We start from the raw sequence: 24536 nt of genomic DNA on the forward strand, positions 1-24536 counted from the left end.
TGTGCACTGAGCCCCTAATCTCTATTATAAAAAGCCAGTGGTCCTAACGCTGTAACTCCCAAACAACCTGTCACCAGGAGGTGCACTGATGGGTCCTGTGGTGGCGGGAGGGACTCTGGTCTTTCGTGATTTTGCTCGCTGGGCCTCGTCACTCAATAATAGATTATATACTTTATGAAAATTTCCCAGAGCATAATCTATTTTCAGACAGGTTTAAGTTAAGGGTCCTACTAAGGACTATAAACCAAAAGAAAACATGACAGTTACACAAAGACAATTATTTAAGACCTTTATTAACAGGTGCTTGCAGTTTGTTGACTTTTTTGAAAAAATCAAGCTGTAAACTTTTATTACAAATTAAAAATGAGGTTCTTAAAAATCTCAACTTGACCAGATATGAAACAATTTAAAAACCTTTAAAGGTGTATTGAGAAAAACCAGGCTTTTTTTTTTTTTTCTTAAAAAACACGTTTGTCATTACCAAAAAGAGACGTCTTTAGATAAAAATAATAAAAACCCCATGCTGCATAGATAATGCAGATAGTTCTAGTTATCTGGTCAACGGGCAAAAAGCAAGCACTTAAGGTCTTCAGCTCCAATCTTTTGTTCATTTCTTATTGCTGGAATTTCGTATTTCTTCTTGTTGGATGACTAAACTGTAAAAGAAAAAAATAATAAAAGAGATTATCTTGGTAATTCACTGCAATGTTATTTCAATATACCAAATGCTCCAGGTCACATCGACTAAGTAGGGATGTGACCTGGAGGAGTCCACATAAATCAAACTGGTTTATTCTAGGACAGTGATTCACAACAGGGGTGGGCACTGCTGCAACAACACTGTTGCTTGCAGGTTTCTGGATGACCTTTGCCACCCAAAAAATAGCATAGAGGGACAAAACCAAAAAGCATCACTGGCTAAAAAACGCTAATTCCAGCTAGTCCGGTGTAGCTCAGTGAGATTAACATCATCCCATGCACCAAGGGGGCGTACAGGAGGCAGATCAGTGTTTCTGTCTCATCACTGATGGTTCTTTTCCCCTCTCCCCCAAATCAATAAAAACATATTTAAAAAAAGTTAATTCCAGAGCCAACAAGCCTCCCGGTATCAAGTAAAAAAGAATACCGTACTTTTGAAATTGATTAATATGTTAAGGTAACCACTTTCTCCAAAGAGACTATATTGGCCATCATTATCTAGGTTATTAATTTTAGTAGCTACCCCATTTTTTTTGAAAATGCAGAATAACACAAGGTAACTAACATACTTCTTAGGGCAAGGTTATCAAAACTTTCTCAACTGGTGAAATCACAGAATACATTCAGAAAAGTTTGAAAAAGCCCTGATTATTCAAGATACAAACTGAAATGGGCTTTTCTCTTGCATAAATGAACTCATGAGTGCTCAGAGGCTAGAGGTTATTTAGGGTAAATTACCCGGATGATGGTAAAGATGGTAAGCCGGCATTTTTACTCAGCCCCGCCCTGCTCAGCCTCGGGAGCGGACGAATTCTCAGCTGGTGGATCGGCTGCTTTTGTCTCTTTGCCATCTTGTGGTTTAGGGTTTTCTGGGCGTCTGCGTCGGTAATTGAAGTTGCGGCGGTACCGACGTTGAGGTGGCTGCTGACCTTGGGTCTCATCTCCTTGATTTTCCTTATCTTCTTCATTGCCGTCCTCTCTAGGCTGTCTTTGGCGAGGAGGGCCCCTGGAATGAACATTGTGCAAACTTGCAATGATGAAACCTTATTTCTTTAACCACCCACTAGTGTTAACACCATTTTCTGGTTCTTTGCTAAATTGCTTGCAGACCACTTGATAAACAAAAACAAAAGAGCAAATTTATATTTCCCAAACTGAGGGATGACTTGGTACAAGATCTTGGGAGTGTAAATTGGAAGATGAGTCTTTAAAACTGGATTTTGGACAAGCAAACTTTTACCAATAGCATAATCTATTACAAAATTAACCATGAAATGACTAACACTTGATGTCATTTTATAACATTTTTAAATAGGCTTTATAGTAACAAAGTTTGGGAACAAGTGCTACTTAACCTTTATAGATGAACACTGGCTTAAAAGGCAGGAAATCAAATTTAAAGAAAAGATGCCCTCTTCATGTAAATGAAAGTATAGTCCCTGGGGAAATGAATGAGATACCACTTCATACTCACTAGGATGGTCATAATCAAAAGGTAGAAAAATAATCAGGGTTGGTGAGGATGTGGAAAAATTGTTAAACCAAAGTGTCTATCAACTGATCAATGAACAAAATGTGATATATATAGAATAGAATGTAATTTGGCCATAAAAAGGAATGCTATGACATGGATGAACCTTAAAAATAGGATAAGTGAAAGCCAGGTTAAAAGAACAAAAGCCACATTATATAATTCCATTTATATGAAATGTACAAAATAGACAAATCCAGAGACAGAAAATAGATTAGTGCGAGCCAGGGATTAGGGTATAGGGGAATTGAAGAATGCTTTATTGGAAGGTGATGAAAAATGCCTGGAATTAGGATACTGGTAATGGCTGCATAACTTGGTGAATATGTTAAAAAAAAACCACCACTGAGCAACACACTTAAAAAAAAACACAACAAAAACCAACAAACCCCCACAAAGTTCAAGTGTTACATTGCAGCAATTATCCTCAATGGTCTAAAATTAAAGATATCAGCACCACAAACAATATCAGGACAAGACACAATTCAAGACAAGACACTATGATTTATTTTGCTGGTGATCATAAACACTGACAACAGTGATGTTTTCCTGGCCCCTCCTCAATACTTGGCATTGATACTCACAGCACCCCCTAAAGTCTAAGGAACACCAAGATTGGAATCATGTCTTTTTATATGTTCTGATAATCATGGACTCTAATTCCCTATTTAGATCTCTACATTCCATTTTTCACCTGTAAATCCCCCAAATCTACTTCTTCCAACCACTGAGCCTTCTGAAACCCTTTACCCACACTTTCTTTTATTTTAATCCGTACCTAATTTTTTAATCCTTCCATTGATTTTTAGAGAGTGGAAGAGAGAGGGAAATACTGATGTGAGAAAAACACATCAATTGGTTGCCTCATGCATGTGCCCTGGGCCAGGGAGAAGCCTGCAACCGAGGTATGTGCCTTTGACTGGACTAGACCCTGGGACCCTTTGGTCCACAGACCGATACTCTATCCACTGAGCCAAACCGGCTAGAGCCCCACACTTTTTCCTAAGAACTCATGGTCTTTAGCAAAATTGCTGTGGCTTTCTCCTTGCAGCCTTTAAATGGTGGCTGTCCCGTCCCACCACCGTGACTTCTAAATCCATTCTCCCCATTTCTTTCTAAAACCCCAAGGCTTCAAATGTCATGTTAGGCACATTCCATTTACTATCCTTCCCTGTTGTAGCTATGACAGACCCCAAAAGCCTGGGCTTTTACTCTTTACCACCCATCATTTTCTATTTTTGTCTTAATTTCAAGCTTTCCAATCTCCAATCATTCCTTCTTATTTTATCCCTTCTTGTTCTCCCCTACTTTATTTCCGCTAGGACCTAACCTATACATAATCTGATCACCCATGTTCCCAACTCTTCCTGAATCTTTTTCTTTTATCTATCCAATACAAAGCCCACCATTAATCATTATAACCAATCCCAACCCTAGTATCTTCATTTGGATAAACAAATGCTGGACAAATCAAACTCTCTGCCCAGTCTGAGCCTGTTGTTCAAAATGGCTCAAAAAACACAACCATGCTGGTGGCCCCACTTTAAATAACTGTCCTCTTCTACTGCATTTTTCAGTCTACAAATATGCTCTGATTTCTCATAAGCAAAAATCCTTTATAACATATTTTTCTCATTGCCACGTCATTTGTCCTCTTTTCAGCAAAACTCCTGCTATACTCATCTCGGATTTCTTTCAATTTGCTCTTGAACATACACCAATCAGGATTTCACCCTATGTATATGTCACATGCCAATCATTTTGGGAAAAAAAATCCTGGTTAAACAGTTTGGGAAGCGCTGCATTCATTAATAGAGTCATTATAAACTTTAAGGCAATTATGTGTCAACATAGCAATTATCTAGTACTCCCAACTAGTCTATCCATTCAAATGAGACTAAGTCAACTTAACCCAAAAGGCAAACAGTAAGACCAAAGCACTTATCCTCGCCAGTGCGGCTCAGGTGGTTGGAGGATTGTCCCATACACCAAAGGTAGTGAGTTCAATCCCCAGAAGGGGGCGTGTGAGGCAGCTGACTGGATTTCCCCCCCTTCCTTTCTCTAAAAACAAACAAACAAGACCCAAAACAAAAACAACTTAAGCACTCAACAAAAAATTCATCTTCTATTTAAAAATACATATATTTTTTATTGATTTCAGAAGATAAGGGAGAGGGAGAGACAGAAACATCAATGATGAGAAAGAATCGTTGATCAGCTGCCTCCTGCACGCTCACACTGGAGATTGAGGCCAAAGGCCAGGCTTATGCCCTGAATGGGAACTGACTGTGACCTCCTGGTCTATAGGTTGATGCTCAACCACTGATTCACACCAGCTGGGCCATGTTCTATTTCTAAGGACCTCAATGAAACTAGGCAGCTCTATAGTGTTACATAAAAGGTAAATCAAGGTTTCTGGGGGGGGGGGGGGGGGGAAGGGGGGAAGAGAAGGATTCTGTTGTTGTATCATCCATGGATGTAGAGGATAGATTGCTGAGAGCCTCTTTTAGACCAACTTTAAAAACATTTATCACTATTTAAATAAAAAATGACATTGTGATATTTGTAATATAGTATTTCAAAAAGGTATCTATCCCTAGGTTTAAAATAGTTTGAACTGTAGTTCAAGATCAACAAAGACCAACAATCAGTATCAAAACAATCCTCGCCCTAGCTCGTTTGGCTCAGTGGACAGATCGTGGGTCTGTGGACTGAAGGGTCCCTGATTCGATTAGTCAAGGGCACATGCCCAAGTTGCAGGCTCCATTCCCAGTGGGGGGCATGCAGGAGGCAGCAGATCAATGATTCTCTCTCACTGATGTTTCTATCTCTCTATCCCTTTCTCTCTGAAATCAATATTAAAAAACAAACAAAAAACAGTCCTTCCCATCTACCTCCAACATGTAGGATGAGGCTAATGCAATCTTCCAGTGGCATGAGAATTAGAAATCTCAAATTTTAATGAACAGCTGTAACTCCAAGTCCATTTTCATTAATGAAAAACTCAAGACAGGGCAATCCTACCTAATAATAGAGTAACATGCAAATTGACCGTACCTTCACCACACCCACAAAGCCACGCCCACCAGGAAACCGTTGCAGGGATGCTGGGGTGTGGCGGAGCCCAAGGCCGGGAAAGCCTGGGGCAGAGGCTTTCCCGGCCTTGGGCACCAGTGGGGAGCCTGCATGGATCGCAGGCAACCACGGGGGTCGGCTCCTACGATCCGTAGCAGGGAGGCTGGGGTGCAGCAGAGCCAAGGCTGCCGCCCGGGGCCAAGCCCCGACCCTGAAAGAAGGCAGAAGGCGGTGGCCACAGCCAAGGCCTGGGTCCCCGGTGCTGTCAGAAAACTGGTGCAGGCAGCCAGGTGAATGAAGGTCTATTGCACGAATCTTCGTGCAAACGGGCTGCTAGTGATCAATAAAATAAAACATACATTATATATAGACACTGGCTATTACAAAACTCTCACTGCACATTTATAGGTGGTATAATCGCAACTGGATTCCATAATTCCTAAATTTTATTGAGTGCTCCATCTTTGGTAAAATACACAAAACTCCTAGTCAGAAACCTCCCTTCCTGTAAAGTCACAAGATATTTTGAAGACTTCTATATTGTATTTTGGGTATTTTTATAGTAAGAAACTTGTTTCTTAAAACTTATTTTGGCATCTACAGTTAAGGCTGGTATTTAAATGATCATCACTTAGGAGGAGTAATTATTAATGTATTAGTTTGATTCTTGAGTAGACTGTTAGTTTAGAAATCACATCTGGAGACTCTGATTACATTTTGCCATTTTGGGGTGACTAACAAAAGTATATACCTAAAATGAGAAATGATTAATGGAAAATTAGGCTACCTTCAGAAACTGCTCATGTTTGAAAGGTAATGCTCACCTTTACCCTTCTCCCTCCCAAAGGTCCTAAAGATATAATAATGCAAAAACACACACAAAACAACCCTGAATAAGCAGACCCTATCTATGCAAATTGTTTTTAACCAGAGCCAGCAAAAAGGATGTAAGTAACACATTCTCAAAGATAACTGATTGACTTCAGGTTTATCTTCAGGCATCTGACAAAAGCAAATGTGAAGTGTTAACAGAAAAATGATTCTGCAGATTCTTAAAATATGCTCGGGGAAAATTTTAAATACAAACCATACCTGCGGAATCGTGGTCTATAGCCCCGATACATATTCTGTCTCACTGGTCTGCCTTGTTCTCCTGCACCCTGGTTGTCAGCACCCTGAAAAGACAACGGAAATCAAGCCAACTGGATCAGTAATGGAGTAAAAGCCTAACAAGACAAATCCAAAGTTTGAATACAGGGATTAAAAATAAATAAAACCATCTAGTAATTGTGATTATGCTATAAGTTAGTTATTAATCCTGTTGGTTCTTATTAGGAGTTAAAAGTGCTTCTCATTATGATTATATAGAGAATATACCAAGAAAATGCTCATAATGCAGTCCTATCAAGTTATCACATAGTGTTGATCCTTTTATCTTTTTTAAGTTAATCCTCACCCGAGGATATTTTCCCATTGATTTTTTAGAGAGTGGAAGGGAGGGAAGGAGGGCTAGTGAGCGAGCAACAGTCTCAATGTGAGACATGGATTGGTTGCCTCCAGCATGCAGCCTGATCAGCCTAGGGACCAAACTTGCAACCTAGGTATATGCCCTTGACCAGAAATCAAACCCATGACCCTTTGGTTAGAGGGCTGACCCTTTTACTTTTTGGCATAACTTACCTCCATCACTTCTCCCTGTACAGGAGGGTTGGAATACTGTGGTCGACGCCCATAGGGTCTCCGCATGTAGTAAGGTGGGAACCGTCGCCTGCGATAGGGCCGGCGCTGTTGGCCCTGGCCTTCGGGAGCACTCTCTGATCCCTCATTCTTTTCCCCACTCTCACTATTCTGGTAATTCTGCTGGTAATTGCGTGGAGGACCCCTGCGACGTGGATAGCGTCTATAATGGTTACGGTCTGCTGCATATTTACTGCCTTGTACTGGAACTCCACCAGGGCCTGTAACATTTGCTGCCTCCGCACCCTACAAAAAGCCATAATATATTGACAGTGACAACAGAAGTAAGTACACTAAATAAAATTTACATAAAACAAATAAAAAAATAAAAGGGTCTGTGGCCAGGGGTGCATAGAAATGATTAAGTATTAGTTCCTCACTGTTCTGATGAGATTGCCCTCTAACTGCAGCCAGCACATACATTAGCTTGATGCACCTGTGTTCATGTGGTCACCTGACCCATCCATCCACATTAGAGCCACCATCCTAACGGATGAGATCTCCAAAATATTTCCACACTGAAGTCAAACCTTTACACAAAAAGCATCCTCACCTTTTCTCCTTCAACAACATCAAACTCCACAGTCTCTCCATCTCCTACACTGCGAAGGTACTTCCTGGGGTTATTCTTCTTTATGGCAGTCTAGTAATATCACATTCCAAAAATAGATTAACAGGGGAGAATAACGTGCTTTTTCATTTAAAATGTACCAGAGTCAATATTATTTTAGCTTTAAATTAGCTTTAAATAAGACCAAACCATCAATAAATTTACAAAAACAGGGACCAATACTACCCCCAACCTCAACCAAAATACTCCAGTCTTACAATGTCCCAGCATTTTACCACTATTTTCCAAACTAAAACATGTAGTTTTAATACTCAAGAAACAATATATATACATATAATATTTAAATGCTTTTAGCAAAAGCATTGTTACTTTAAACAAAATGAGGATATCAATCTATCCCCCAAAGACTGCACTTAATAGTAGAAGAAGCTAGCCCACACAGGGCCAGTTTAGATGACAGGCGAGTTTAGTTTTGCATGCTTCAAAGTTGACCAAACCAACTTTGTCCCTGTGTTACCGTATCAAACTCAATTACAAATATCAACCAAAATCCCTTCCAACCTGTGATAATACTTCAAATGGAATGTAATTCAAATGTTATTAACTATGCCACTTTTTGTATTATCTAACTGCATGGGACAGCTGGTTATTAACTCCCCACAATACAGTAAATCTCACATTTACTTTTTCTCTAAACTGCTATGACAAAGTAAAAGGGGGAAGAATAGCACCTCACATTTGTGGGTAATACTTCTATAAAGTTCTTTCACACATTATCTATTCACTCTCATAATGACAAATGATATGAGATATTATCATTCCTTTTTTTATTATGTTTTTTACAGATAAAACAGGCTTTAAAAGGTTAGGTGACTTGCCCAAGGTCACACAGATAATAAGTGGCAGAGTATAGACTTTTCTAAATCCAGGTCTTGGGACCCCAAATCCCATGTTAATTCAACTACATCACAGCGATACCATTACAGGATCCCTCATGCGTTTCCATTCCAAAGGAGGCAGGACAACCAACAATCTGAAGCCAATTAATCTAAGTTGCCCAGAACTGCAGTCTCCTTGATAGTACATCACTAAGACCTGAGCAGCCAAAGTCCCAAGAAACAAGTCAATGTTGAAGCCACTTCCAAAATAAAAAGGAGAGCATATTTGGTGACATTTGTGGGTCAGTACAAGTGGGTGACACTCATTCAGCCAAAAACTTGATCTCATCTGTCATCTAAACTGTCACATAGTTTTCAAACCTTTCATATTTAACCAATTCTAAATTACTTGCAGTCATAGGGGATAGCAGAAGCATGGATAATTAAAACCCCCAAACTCTTTCAGTCAACCCCTCCCCAACCCTGTTAGTGTTTCTAACAAATCTTGCTGTTTTTTTTTTTGTTCCTAAGTCTGCATATTCCTTTGAACAGGCAGAACACCCATGAGGATATTCAAATCCAATGGAATATTTGATATAATGTATGGGATATTATATTGAGATATTAGTATTCACAGGGTAGTGGCTTAACAATGAAGCCTTTAATGCTCAAGTATTCGCCAAAATATTTTCCTTAAATGGTACCTGAGAAAGTTTAGCATGTAGAACCTACTATTAGTTCTTTCATCTCAAAACACTAAAGTCAACCTAAAATTTATTTGAGTGCTTACCAACTTTGCCATACTGCCTCTTCATTTAGCCTTAAACTAGCGAGGATTTCAAAAAATCCCAAGCCAGCCAAATTTCTCCAAAGGTAAAAACATATCTTACCCATTCAAAGTGCTTTAGAATGAGCAGAAGAACTAATGTTAATCTGCTAGTTTTCTAGCATTCATTTCAAGTTAATGTCGTACAGCTCTGTTCTACCTCTCCCATGATTACTGTAATCTGTCCTTACCATAGTTAAACCTAATAGCATTTGAAAACATCTTTAAGTTTAGATTAATGGAGGTGTGTTTTTTTTGCTTATCTAAAATTAAGATTTAAAAACTTAGTGTAATGACTTGAGTGATTCTATTTTAAAAAGCTGTAACTATTAACAATATAACAATTTGAAACACCTATCTTAATTAAGTAAACTGCCAATATGTCTCAATGAATAGATTTAAGCATCCTATCACTCTTCCTGTGGGAATTAAATGAATTAGTTGAGAAGACACCCTCCCCTTTCCTCTCAAAAGCCTTGAGTCAGAAGCATAAATATCCACACAAGCACCCACCTGGTGTACAAATACATCTTCCTTGGTGTCATTCCTGAAAGAAAGAGAACCAAGTTGAATAAGTTAAAAATGGAATACATTTCATGATGCCTTTTATGCATTTCCCCCTATTTTCCTATTATTAGAGATTTTGGGCTGCCAACCAGCCATTAGAAAATTTAAAAATGAAACAAAACAATAAAAACAAAACTAGCAAGCCACTGTGGTTTCTGCTTTAAAGACTAAGCAACTGCCAACAGTTGTTAACCTCACCACCTGTAGGAAGGATAAAACAGTCCTAAGAAACCAAAGGGTGACCTACTAAGCCATTAATTAATTAGGAGGATAGCAGTGACTAGAAACATCTACTGCCACTCCTTATCCTACTAAACATTACCAATGTTCCAGCACACCCCATTCTTACCTCCTAGTGCATGGTTCCTTCCATTACTAGCTTCCTTCCTCTTTGAGATCATAAAAATGACCACTAAAAACTCCACAGATGTACAACACTAGGAGGGAATCCTAATGTCAACATGTAGTATAGGTGTTGATAATGTGTCCATGTGAACGCACCAACTTTGGTTCTGGTGTAGGACTTTGTGCATGTGTGGGCATGGGGTATACAGGAACTCTGCTCAATACTGTCATGACTTAAATAAAGTTTTGACTTTTTAAAAAACCACCCACCACAATTAAGTACAAACACAGACACCACCAATATCCACATCATTCATGTGGTAAGCATTACACTGGAGAACTAAGCAGGTAAAGATGAATAAAACTTTCCACTAGCACACACAACCCCTTCTAACCTATTAGGCATCATTTTACATCAATCATTAGTCTAGTCAAACTACTGATAAGTAGTTTTCCACTATATTTGCTTCAGGACTTTAAGTAAATTCAATGCAAACTGAGTTCAAACTGGCTGGAGCATAAAGCGATATGGCTGTGTGGGAGGTTAAGAATAAGAGGTGAAAATAGTCATACAGGTAGAGAAGCCAGTAAAACCTTCTAGGTAGAGGAATGTGGCATGATACCATTATTACATAATAGAGGCTGGGTGCATGAATTTATGCCCGAGTGAGGTCCCTTGGTCTGGCCGGCCATCTCTCCCAGTCCTGATCAGCCCTATTAGGACACGCTGGCTGGGGAGAGGGACAGCGGGAGGTTGGCTGTGGGAGTGCACTGACCATCTGCCCCCTGGTGGCCAGTGCATGCATGTCGTGTCGTAGCTACCGGCCAGTAGTCCAGTCATAATGGTCACTTAGGCTTTTATATATATAGATTAAAATCTAGTGGCTAATATGGAAAATTTGAGGTGTCCATTTAAAAGCTATTTCAGAAATCTAGAAGAGGACTGGGCTAAGGGTCTGTATGTTAATTGTATTTGATATGTCTTGCAGTAAAATGGGAAAAACTTTGTGGATAAATGGATGTTAGAAGTGAGAAGTGGAGAATTATGTGCATTTTTAGGTTGGGGTTAAGGTAGTGATATCATGAGCAAGAACCACCACTGGAGGTGAAACATTCCTAGACTGTTGTGTTCTCCCACCTTCTTCATTCTGTTAGTAAGCCAGAGTGTGAGGGTCAACAGTAGTTCTATTATTTAATGTCAAGGAACAAAGGTTGAGGCCTCGTGCACCTAGGCCCGGGTGAGCCCAAGTGGCCCTGGGTCTGGGAGAGGCCAAGCGTCCCTGGGTCCGGGTGAGACCATGCGTCCCTGGATCTGGGTGAGGCCTCGTGCACCTAGGCCCGGATGAGCCCAAGTGGCCCTGGGTCTGGGAGTGGCCAAACGTTCCTGGGTCTGGGTGAGACCATGTGTCCCTGGATCCGGGTGAGGCCTCGTGCACCTAGGCCCGGGTGAGCCCAAGTGGCCCTGGGTCTGGGAGAGGCCAAGCGTCCCTGGGTCCGGGTGAGACCATGTGTCCCTGGATCCGGGTGAGGCCTCGTGCACCTAGGCCCGGGTGAGCCCAAGTGGCCCTGGGTCTGGGAGAGGCCAAGCGTCCCTGGGTCCGGGTGAGACCATGTGTCCCTGGATCCGGGTGAGGCCTCGTGCACCTAGGCCCGGGTGAGCCCAAGTGGCCCTGGATCTGGGAGAGGCCAAGCATCCCTGGGTCCGGGTGAGACCATGTGTCCCAGGATCCGGGTGAGGCCTCGTGCACCTAGGCCCGGGTGAGCCCCAGTGGCCCTGGGTCTGGGAGCGGCCAAGCGTCCCTGGGTCCGGGTGAGACCATGCGTCCCTGGATCCGGATGAGGCCTCGTGCACCTAGGCCCGGGTGAGCCCAAGTGGCCCTGGGTCTGGGAGAGGCCAAGCGTCCCTGGGTCCGGGAGAGACCATGTGTCCCTGGATCCAGGTGAGGCCTTGTGCAACTAAGCCCGGGTGAGGCCACGTGCCCCTGGGTCTGGGAGAGGCCAAGCGTCCTTGGGTACGGGTGAAGCCAGATCCTGGGTCCGGGTGAGGCCGTGCGCCCCTGGATCCATCCGGGTGAGGCTGGGTCCCAGGCCCGGGTGAGACCACGCGCCCCTTGGGTATGGGTGAGGCCACGTGCCCCTTAGTCCAGGTGACGCCGTGCCCCTGGGATCGGCCGAGACCAAACCAGAGGGAGTCAGACCTCCATTACCACCATTTGTCCACCATCCAGAGCTGAGGGGTCAGTGCTGACATGTACACATAAGGAACTACTGGACATCGAAATTGGGTCTCAAAAGAACTGTTGGTCCAGGGGGAAGCTCGCTACAGATTGATTCATTTGCCTGTCAGCATAAATATTATTGCTCGTCTCACATTCAGTTCTTATTAGTATATATCTAGTGACATTGGATCTCGTTCATCTAGAGGAAATGAGGAACAACATAGACTGAGGAACAAGAACAGAACCAGAAGCAAGGAGGCATCGATCGGACTATCGGGCCTCAGAGGGAGGATAGGGGAGGGTAGGGGGAGGGTGGGGGGAGGGGGAGAGTTCAACCAAAGGACCTGTATGCATGCATATAAGCCTATCCAACGGTTAAGTTCAACAGGGGATTGGGGCATGCGTGGGGAGAGGGGTGGGATGGGAATGGGGGGATGAGGACAAATATGTGACACCTTAATCAATAAAGAAATTAAAAAAAAAAAAAAAAAAAAAAAAAAAAAAAAAAAAAAAAGGAACAAAGGTTAAAATGAACTAGATTGACTGGCTTATTGACTATGGGGCTCCTGGCTGATCCATAGTGCAAAGCATACACCTAAGAACCCATATAACCTGGAATATCATTAACAGGAGGATATTTAACAGGACAGCTTTACTGCCCATCTACAAAGTTTCATAACCACCACCAATTAGTTTTTAAGACCAACATGATGGCAGGGGCTGGAATGTCCAGCCTCAGCAGGCCATTTGGGCTGGCTCTTCCAAGGCATTGGGGTGAGTTAAATATCTGACCAAATAGAGCAGGCTAACCTTTAAGTTGACAATTTTGTATGACCCGTGAATGATGTTATTAACATCCAAACGGCCCTTGGCAGAAAAAAAGATTCTCCACCCCTGCTGTAAGGGGACAAAAAATTGGTAGAAATTTAGAATATCAGTAGAGAAAAATTAGGGAAGGTGGGGGAAGTCTGTAAGAGTGATTCTCAATGAGGGCAGTATTGGCCACCAAAAGGCATTTAAAGTTGTTCCAGAGACAGGGGGCACTATTTGCATTACGGGTTGAAGGGTGTCAGGCTTGCTGGATGACTAGGTAAAAACTATGTGGTATCCTACTCGACTTTCTTGTAAGCAAATGTATAATGTATTTGATTTCTGAATCTAGCATTTTTTTTCTGTTCTAATATGCATTAAAATTTACTAAATAGGCAACTTCCATGGAGAGGGATTTTTAAAATTAATAACGCTGCTAGTGTATCTGGGCAACCAATATAGTGCTTTTTAAAAAATATATTTTATTGATTTTTTTACAGAGAGGAAGGGAGAGGGAGAGTTAGAAACATCGATGAGAAACATCAGCTGCCTCCTGCACACCCCCTACTGGGGATGTGCCCACAACCAAGGTACATACCTTTGATCGGAATCGAACCTGGGACCCTTGAGTCCGCAGGCCGACGCTCTATCCACTGAACCAAACCGGTTAGGGCCAGTGCTCTTTTTATCAATCCATATTTATAGTAGCACTGACTGTTCACCATGCCTTCTAAAGAAGTTGCAAATAGTTATTTATATCAAAACATTATACACTGTAATAAAAAGAAATAAAAGTAGTTTATCTGCCCTAGCTGGTTTGGCTTAGTTGACAGAGCATCAGCCTACGGACTGAAGGGTCCGGGTTCGATTCCGGTCAAGGGCACGTACCTAGGTTGCAGGCTCCTCCCTGGGCCAGGCCCTGGTCCAGGCGTGTACAGGAGGCAACTAAACTCTCACATCGATGTTTGTCTTTCCCTCTCTCTAAAAATCAATGGAAAAATATCCTCAAGTGAGGATTAACAACAACAAAAAAGTAGTTTATCTATGAATTTTATTTCAGGGTTATAGAAGGAATATTAGAAAATGTTCCTAAACTACTTATCTAGTTAGGACAATCTTCTTAAAAACAGTACAAGGAGACTCTCTGCTCCTCCTGTTCAACAGACAGCTGCAACCTTGAGACATGATGGTGAAGGTCAGAGCAAATGGATTTGGCTGTTATTGGGCATGTGGTCACCAGGGCTGCTTTTAACTCTGGCAAAGTAGATATTGTTGCCATCAATGACCCCTTCATTGACCTCAACTGGTCTACATGTTCAGCATGATTCTACCTATAGCAACTTCAAAGGCACAGGCTAAGAACACAAAACTTGTCATCAATGCAAAGTCCATCTCCATCTTCCAGGAATGAGAGGAGATCCTGCCAACATCAAATGAGGTGATGCTGGTGCTGGATATGTTGTGAAGTTCACTAGTGTCTTCACCACCATGGAGAAGGCTGGAGCCAAGAAGGTCATCATTGCTGTCCCTTCTGCAAATGCCCCCATGTTTGGGATGGGTGTGAACCATACAAGTAATGACAACTCCCTCAGTCCACGCCGTCACGGCCACCCAGATCATCCCTGAGTTGAATGGGAAGCTCATTGGAAAGGCCTTCCGTGGCCCTATCCCCAATGTGTTGATGTGAATCTGACCTGCCACCTGAAGAAAGGTACCAAATACAAAGACATCAAGGAGGTGAAGTAAGCATCAGAAGCCCCTTCATCCTGTGCTATCCTAAGAAGCAGGCCAACTCCTGCAACTTAACAGCGACACCAATTCTTCCACCTCTGATGCTGGGGCTGGCACTGATTACTTTGTCAAGCTCATTTCCTGGGATGACAATGAACTGGGCTACTGCAAAAGGGTGGTGAACCTTATGGTCTACATGGCCTCCAAGGAGTAAGAGGCCCTTGGCTATTGGGGAGTCCTTGCCCCAAATCGATCCAACAGAGAATCTCCTGACAACCAGTTTCCAACCCAGACCCCCTGAAGAAGGGAAGGAGCTTAGAGAGCCCTACCTTGTCATGCACTAGCAATAAAGTTCTCTGGACCCAAGCAAAAAAAGCACAAGATCGTCATCTCCTAGAAAACAGTTGGACCCCTACACCTGCAGCTTCCACACCCCGGGATTCAGCCAACCAGGGTGCATGCGGAAAGGGGGTTTCGGGAAAGAAGAGTCACTGATGTATGCTATGTATAGCATTTACTTTCATTCTGATAAATGCATCATTTGGTGATTTTGTCATGCAACCAGAGTGCCTTTACACAAACCTAGACTACAAACCTGTACAAGATGTTACTGTAGGCAACTGTAAACACAATGGTGTTTGTGTATCTAAACAGAAAGGACACCATAAAATACAGTATAAAAGATAAAAATGGTATGCCGGTATATGGCACTGACCATGAATGGAGCCTGTAGGACTGGAAGTTGCTCTGGGTGAGTCAGTGAATTAAGTGAATGAATGTGAAGGCCTAGGGCAGTGGTCAGCAAACTGTGGTTCTCGAGCCGTGATTTGCCGCTCTGTTGACTAATGAGTTTGACAACCACTGCGTAAGGCATTACCCTTACCCAGAAGTTTTGACTTCAGGTTAAAGACATTAGTACATTATTAAAATGTTTTTTTAAGTGTTTTTCCCTAAGGCAGTGGTCGGCAAACTCATTAGTCAACAGAGCGGCACTGGCCTAGGGCATTACTTTCCATTACTTAGACTTTTGTAACAACACTTAGCTTAAAACATAAAAATTGTATAGCTGCACAAAAAAATCTTTTCTTCATCTACTTACACGGTAAGTTTTTAAAATGTTCTTGTTAAAAAAAACAACTAAGACATAAACACACACATTAGCTTAGGCCCAACACAGGGTCAGGATCAACATTAGGGTCCTTCCACCTCCACATCTGTCCCACTGGGAGGTCCTTCAGGGGAAATCACTGCATGGAGCTGTCATCTCGTATAACAATGCCTTCTTCAAGGAATGCCTTCTGAAGTACCTGCTCAATCGAAGCTCTAGTGTGTCACTCGTCAGAAACTTGTCTGTAGTTTCTTTTTTTCATCATAGAATTGTTGTATGCAGATAATGCACCATGAACATTACTCTATTAAGGAAAATCTTTTGATGTGGGGGGGGGGGTCCCATATTTTCAAACTTCTATTTTTTTTTTCTATATTGTACAGCCCCCTTCAGTGCTCACAGCCCAAGGGTAAGGAGGCTGGGCAATGGTTTGAGGCTGCAACTTCCTCTGGCATGGGTCCACTATGAGAGGCCCACAGGGAAGGGCCCCCCATAAATCATGACCATGCAATTTTCAAACTTTTAAACAAGCTTGTTGAGGTCTGCAAAAGCTCCTGCTAAACCCTTCACAGTGAATTTTCTTGGGGGCGGGGCAGCTAGCTTTAACAACTCTCTAGCTTTAACAACTCATTAGTCTATTTCTAAGGAATCATAATTTAAGAGTTCCTCGATGCCATCCTCATCCATACCCAGGTTAAAAGTTGTTTGCTATTTCAACCAGTCTTGATTTTTGCAACCTTTGAGCTCAGTTACAGTAAGCATTAGGACTTGAGTATCCTCAGGATTTTGGTGTGTGTGTGTCTTGAAACCAATACAGGTTGACAAATGATGTCATGTCAAGAAACACAGCACTCATTTATTATGTTAGCCTACTAGGTAAGAATTACAGTAGAGCTCCCTTTCATCCAGTTTGAAAATATTAAATGGAAAATTCCAGAAAGAAACAATCCCTAAGTTTAAAATCACGTGACTTTCTGAGTGGTGTGATCAAATCTTATCTTGAGGAACTTGGACTATATTCCCCATAGACATGGGTGGGGTGGAGAGAGGGAACTATTTCATCATGACCAAAGTGTATTTGATTTTAGAAGGAAATTTGACAGCAACAAATTTAGTTTTTAGCCAAGATAGAATACTATGGTTTAGATGCAGTAAATAAATCTAGCTGCAACTTGTTAAATGACTACCCAGAAATTCCGCACTGCTAACAGGGAAGACTTTTAGCCCTCATTCTACTATTAATAGCTGTGTAACCTTGAAAAGCTGCCTCCTCCTCACTGGATCTTTTTCACCTGCAAAATGGGAAAACTAAACCAGATAGATACATAACAGCTTACATTACTACGGGTTTAAGTTCCAGATACTTTGCCAAGTGCTTTATCTGTATCATTCAATCCTGAGGTAGGTGCTATTATTAACTCCCCATTCTACAAATCAGGAAAATGAAGCATCTGCTCACAGTAAAATTTTGAGTCCACAAGTCTTGGTCTTTACTATGTTGAGAACTCAATAAAAGATCAGTTCAGAAATCTTTATATTTTAGCTTTAGAGGTAGATTACTGTATATTGGTGTCTCCCAATTTTTAGCAAGAATGACGACAACAAGCATCCCTAATACATCATCTGCAGTACGCAAAGTTATTCCACGTGTTTAGACCAGGGCTCTGCTACACCCCTCCCCCAACCCTTACCATTCAACCCAATGCAGCAGCTGAATTACCAATTATGATTTTCTACATATTATATATTACATTAAGTCATACTAATCAGATGAGGCATGGGAGAGGGCAGGCAGAATATAGAGGACAGTGGTTGAGAGCTCCTTACTAGGACCACTGAAAACCAAGGTTGGAATGGTGGCTATTCTATCCCTAACTACATGATCTTGGGCAAGTTGCTTTATTTATAAAGTGGGGACTTTATACCTATTTAATGTTAGATAATTATCACTTTTTAAAACCCTAACCAAGGCCACACTATATAATCAAACCTAAGCTCCTCCATACTGCTGCCAATTGAAATAATCTTAACTTGCATTCTGGGTTCTAGAACTGCTGTCCAACAGAAGTAAAATACAAGCCAAATACTGCATCTAAGTTTGTTTTCTAGTAGCTATAATAAAAGCAGGCAAATTAATCTTATCATTTCAACACATATAATCAAGATAAAAAATTGATGTTACATTTCTCTTTTCATACTGTCTTTACAACCGGATATGTATTTTATACTTATTACTACTGTATTTTGTACTTATTGTTACTATTCCAACAGTGTCATTCTATAGATCACACATCAGTCATCCCATTCTCCTGCAGAGCAAATGTACTCCGCTTATTTTATTAATAAAGACATTATTTACTACTGAAAATTTTTACTGAAAAAAAAAAAAAACCCACAAAAACTAAAACACAAAAAACAAAAACATTGTTGGCAGGTTGTTTTCAACCTGTCTAGAAATAGTATAGTATTGTCAATTCAGTAAATTAGAACACAGTATGACTTCAAGAGAGAGAGAAAAAAAAAAGGAACCACACAGATAGCAAGAGGCTGAAGGAAAAGGAAGAGCGCAGCCGCTTGGCTCAGTGGTTGAGATCAACCTATGAACCAGGAGGTCATGTTTCGATTCCCTGTCAGGGTATAAGCCCAGGTTTTGGGCTCGATCCCCAGCGGGGGGTGTGCAAGAGGCAGATGATCAATGATTTTCGCTCATCATTGATATTTATAACATCACTCCTTCTCCCTTCCTCTGTGAAATTAATAAAAATGTATTTTAAAAAATAAGCAAACAAAAAGGAAGAAATCCTGCTGGATTAAAAAATACCCCCAAAAAACAGAAGTCTCTTTAATAGTTCCTAATGTAGCACAACGTAAAAACATGTAGCCAGCACTAAATTTCTATACTATTAAATCTACCCAGATTTAAAATAATTTTAAGATATCCTAAACATTTCAGGAAACATTTTTTTTACAAACCACAGGATTGGTTTAAACAAGACCTACCATAGAAGCTTATCTAGCCATATGAAATGCTCTTATTGAAGATTACCACACCAAGCCAATTTTAACAGCTTAATTTGTCCAACTGCATAAATTAATTTATAGCCCTTTGGTTACACAAACTCCAGCATTTACCATCTACATGGTGTCCCCCCCAAAATGGAAACACACTTTGAATACCATTATTAATTCCAATGAGTTAAATCTGAAAGGAAACATCCAATTGAGCTATCAACTGTTAAAAGTGCTTCCAAGGGCTGAGATTTGAAGGGTGGGAGACTCAGCAATTAACAGACCCTACTAGGAAAGCCGAAAGTGAATACATTACTTGGCTATTCTAGATTTTACATATCAGCGACTTGGTGAACACTGCAAGATTTCTGGTCTTCATTCAGATCAGTGGCTAACATAAACCAGCATCTAAATCAATCCTAAAGTGCTCTATATTCAAGTCATTGCCATAAGAGCCCAGCTCTAAGTCATGTTTTAAGACATAACTTGGGAACTACTTAAATATATTATTATGCCTCCCCTGTCCCCAAATCTATTCCTTTTAAGAACCATATAGTATTTAAGGCTTTGTGGGGTCACAGACGCTATTGCATGTTTTAAAAAACCCTTTAAAAAGGTAAAACCCGCCGAAACCGGTTTGGCTCAGTGGATAGAGCGTCGGTCTGTGGACTGAAAGGTCCCAGGTTCGATTCCTGGTCAAGGGCCTGTACATTGGTTGCGGGCACATCCCCGGTAGGGGGTGTGCAGGAGGCAGCTGGTCGATGATTCTCTCTCATCCATGTTTCTAGCTCTCTATCATTCTCCCTTCTTCTCTGTAAAAAAAAAATCAATAAAAATATTTTTTAAAAAATTATAAAAAGGTAAAACCCATTCTTAGCTCAGCCATACAAAATCAACAAAACAAGATTCAGAAGTGAAATTAAGGCTCGATGTTCTCTCCTTTAATTCCTTAATTGCCTCCCAATATTAACTATTAAGCAAGTCCTTTAATTTGTAAAGCCAATCTTGTATCTCAAAGGCTTGCAGATTACATCGATTGGTTCATTTAAGGCATTTAAATAACGGTAAGTATTTGATAAACATTACTTGTACTTATTGTGTGAAGGAAGTCACCTTTACACACATGAAATCACCAAAAAGGGACACCCACATTCCCCCACCCCTGCCAAGAGCTATCCCTCTTTACAAAAATACTGTACTTAGTCCTGTCAATGTTACGACTAAGTACAGTATTTTTGTAAAGAGGGATAGCTAAGTGTTGTTTCTTAGCTCATGGGTAATACATTCAAATGCATACACAAAAGCCAGACAGGAAGGGAAATCGGTGTCTTCTACTGGACTGGTTGAATTTCAATATAACAGTATGCCTCATTTAAATGTGATAATAATATTCATAGCCAGAAGAACTTTTTATTTGCCTGGGACTATAGGTCCTAAAAGTAAAATTCTCGATATTTTCGGTGCTAACTCCTGAATTTTAAATGACAGAAATTAATCACATTTCTTTTTAAGACACTGTATTGTCCAGCCTGGCCAACATTGATCCATGAACCAGGAGGTCATGGTTCTATCCAAGGTCAGGGCACATGCCCAGGTTGTGGGCTTGATCCCCAGCAGGGAGTGTGCAGGAAGCAGTTGGTCAATGATTCTCATTCTTGATGTTTCTACCTCTCTCACTCTGAAATCAATAAAAAATTACCCGGGAGAACAGAAGAGTATTCCTATTCTGGTCATTATAAAAGATACACGTCCCATTGAAAATTTTTACTTATTCATGCCAACCTTTTATGAGTTTGGTAAACATGGATCAATCCACAACAGCTAGAAGCAAAGGACAAAACCAGGTTTCTAATTTAAAAAAGCAGAGATTCAAATCCTGAAACCACTGACCCATGTGGTATCCTTCTAATGTCGCCTTTAACAGTTTTGAGTCAAGTTTTTCATAGTAAAATTTAAAAATTAAAAATAAGGGGGGAGGGTAAACAAGACCCTATTGGTCACATTTTCTAATTATCTTTTGCAGACTCAGTATACAAACAAAATGAATTTCTCAGAAAAACTAGATGAAAAGGCAGTGCCCCCGCCCTCCCCAACCCCACGTCTCCAGGTGGCTCTACATACTTAACCAACTGTTAGCCTCAAGAACTTTAGTTCTTTGAGACATACATTTTCCCTTAATCAAGGCAAACCTCTCCTGGATTTAGCCGCAGTCAGATTGTAGAGTGTCTTATTCAAGTCTCAGAATCATTGAAACAACTAATTTAGAAATATAAAGCTCATTTGAGCCAGTTAATTTGACAGAATAGTTGAGGTTTGGACATTCCAAACAAAGGATCATCAAAAACCAATTTACATTTAACTTGCCCTGGAGGATGACCAATTGTGTTGATTGCAAGTCAGAACAGAAATATTCAAGCAATGGCATCTCATCAAATAAAAATTTAGAAATGTAAAGAGCCACTCTTTCATCTTGAATATCAATTATTCACTTCAAAAAGATTATAACCTATATGCATTTAACAAAATACAGCCAAACAGAAGGCACATGCTACAATTTTAAAAGCACACACAAACTACAATCTACAGGGAAAGGGCTGCAAATTACAGTCCATTCTACTGTGCACACCAGTGATAGCCTTTGATTATATTGGGTCAAGGTTAAAAAGCAGTTTTTCAAGGTATTACCCACAAGCCATAATCCCTTGGCATTCTTATTAAAAATGTACCCTAGACCCAGAGAATCCAAGGCTGGGTAGGAAGAGTGCAGGAATATGTACTCTTCCAAAGTAAGCACACAAATTCAAAACTCACTGTTAAAGGTTATTAAGATGGAAATACTAACTGAAATGCTAGTAAGTTAAGAGATCAATCAACTAAAAAGTGGTTAATTATAAGCACCAAAGTATTCCCTTCCTTGCTCACTGGTAACCCATTATCAAAAAACTGATGAAAAAATGTAGCCTTGGCCTGTCGCAGGAAGGCAGTGTTAAGAACAGACGGAAAATTCCTAAAGATTTTGGAACAAAATATTTCCCCACAACTGCAAACGTGGAAAGCAGACCATCAATACTTACAATTTCTTTTGCTCTCCCCAACAATACTTTTATGGTTGAGTAATGAATGGTTTTTCATCAGCCAATTATGTCTGTCTTTAAACTTGATCTTGCCCATTTGGTTTTCTGCAGTGTTGTCCATTTCACAAGCATTCGGTTATTACTTCTTGTGTTCTTTTAAACCTCTAGTTGTTTAATGCCTTCTAAAGTAAGGATTTAAGAAAATGCTGAGATGACTGTATGGTGTCACTACTGAGACTACTATGTAAGATGCTGAGCCTACTACTAGCACGCAGGGTGCACTACACCCATGTAACTAACTGCACTACTAGCCTTGGCAGCCATCTTGAAAATGATGCCTCGCTCACAAGGGAGACCGTGAAAGAGCACTGAGCAAACTGCACCTTACCACCACGGTTGCTACAACCAATCCTAAGCATTATTCCCGAAGATGCAGTCTGTACCCTTGCCTTCAAATACAAAGAAAGCTGTTAGGATGGACTAAGGCCTCTATGATTATTAAAGCTACAAGCAAAGCTTTAATAAAATTGATCTAATAGATATGATTTGGGGACAAAGGAGTGGAGGAAATAATTACTGAGGAAGGCAAGGGCCATTTTATTCCAGATGTTACTTACTCTATGAACAAATGAAAACAGCTCTTGTTGTCAAAGCAGTCCTAAAATAAAATTCATCGAAGGCATTCAAACAGTGTATGTTGAAACGTTAAACAAAGGCACTATAACCTTAGTCAATTTGATGACCAGACCTCACATAATTGAATTGTTAAATCCTGTTACCTCCAAAGGTTAACCAGTTGTAATAACCTATATACTAATCAATGGGTCACAGTTTCAAACACCAATTTCAGTAACGTATAAAACAATAAGCATAAAAATGTGGTGGGCCGGAGTCTTAACAGAATGACATAGATCTTAGTTACATCAGTTTGCCCTGAGATGGATCACTCATTCCACTTGCCTTTAAGTTAACTTCAAATTAATATTTGTTGCAAAACAAAGACAATCTCTAGATCCACTAATCGCTTCAGTCCTAAAGGAAAACAGAAATCCCACTCACACACCAGAGGCAGCAACCTACGCACGCATGCTTAATCCCAAATTCGCAAAGCCTGCAGCTTGGAGCAGAGAGTGCAAGCGGTAGGATGGTCAGCTCACCTGTTGATGAAACCATATCCGTTCCTTACATTGAACCATTTTACTGTTCCCAAAACCTTCGTTGCTGGAGGAGGAAAAAAACCACGATTACCAGACACCCTTTTTTTAAAAAACCGCCACGCTTCAGCATCCGGTCCCTCGGGCGCTTCCCGGTGGCGGCCCGAGGCCACCTGACAGCCTTTCTCTTTATCTTTAGAGCCTGCTCCGGAGCCGCGATCCGAGGCCCTCGGCGCCTCCGCGGTCCACGTGGGTGAGCTCGAGGACGCCACCGAGAGGGGCGCGGGCCCCGGCAGGGTGCGCACGGAGGCAGCGGGCGGGGGCTGCGGGGCGCGGAGCACGTGAGGAAAGGGGAAGCCGCCCAGCCCACTTCGGCCTGCGTAGGCGGCGCGCCGCGCCCTCAGGGTACACGCGGAAGGGAACGGGTGGGGGACGGAACAACGGCACGCGGGCCCCGGCGCACGCGGCCCACGGGGAGGGAGGGACCCCGCCGCACACGCGGTCGGTGGCGCGCGGCCGCCTGGGGGGAGGGGCGCACGGCCGCGGGGTCCAGGGGCGCAGGAGGCGGTGCGCGCGCGCGCCTGCCGGGCACGCGGACCGGGCGGGCCTGCGTCCGCGAGGGCGCAGGCCTGGGGGAGGGGCGGCCGCGCGTCACCGAGTTGGTCCCCGCCGGTCGCGCGCCCGCCGGCTCGCCCCGCTTCGGGTAACGGTTCCGCCGCCAGGCTCTCCTACGGCCCCACCCCTGTTCCCTTCCGGCTCTCACCGATGACCTTCTTGTCCCCGCCGGCAGGCGCCGCCGATGTGAGGCCGCCCGGGCCGCCGCTCCCTGCGCCGCTGCCCGTGGTGCCGGGCTTGGTGTCGGCAGCGCTGAGGGTGGGGGCGGCGGGGGGGGGCGGCGGGCGGCTGCTGGGTTTCGGCCTCGCTGCTCATGGTTGCGGTGATGGTGACTGGGGCCGGCTGTGGCAGCTGCGGCTCCTCCCGGGGTGTGATGGTAACTAGGCCGGCGGCGGCGGTGGGGCTGCTCAGGGCTCTCTGGGGTCCGCTCTCCGCTCCCGCTACCGATCGAACTAGCGAGAATGGCGGGACGGGCGGGATATGCCCTGCGATCGACCCGCCCTAAGCATCGTTCACTGGTCAGGAGTGCTGTCAATCTGGCCACCTGACCCCAAGTCCTGGCTTGTATTGGCTAATACTTCATTACT

At 42.3% G+C, this 24536-nt stretch overlaps 1 protein-coding gene and 1 non-coding gene across 2 annotated transcripts; both read right to left on the bottom strand.

Annotated features, from left to right (window-relative positions):
* Positions 1-276: 276 nt before the first annotated feature.
* Positions 277-24412, bottom strand: YBX1 (Y-box binding protein 1). The gene is given in 9 exon segments (XM_008151279.3): positions 277-656; positions 1438-1705; positions 6398-6480; positions 6986-7288; positions 7596-7685; positions 9831-9864; positions 23338-23401; positions 24098-24224; positions 24226-24412. Coding segments are annotated over 8 exon segments (975 nt in total). The 5' UTR covers positions 24265-24412; the 3' UTR covers positions 277-656; positions 1438-1470.
* On the bottom strand, positions 16471-16606 carry LOC114235073 (small nucleolar RNA SNORA42/SNORA80 family). Its single transcript, XR_003621253.1, has one exon. It is a non-coding gene; the product is annotated as a small nucleolar RNA SNORA42/SNORA80 family (small nucleolar RNA).
* Positions 24413-24536: the final 124 nt, after the last annotated feature.

This window comes from Eptesicus fuscus, chromosome 9 (assembly GCF_027574615.1).
Source record: "Eptesicus fuscus isolate TK198812 chromosome 9, DD_ASM_mEF_20220401, whole genome shotgun sequence".
Classification (NCBI taxonomy): domain Eukaryota; kingdom Metazoa; phylum Chordata; class Mammalia; order Chiroptera; family Vespertilionidae; genus Eptesicus; species Eptesicus fuscus.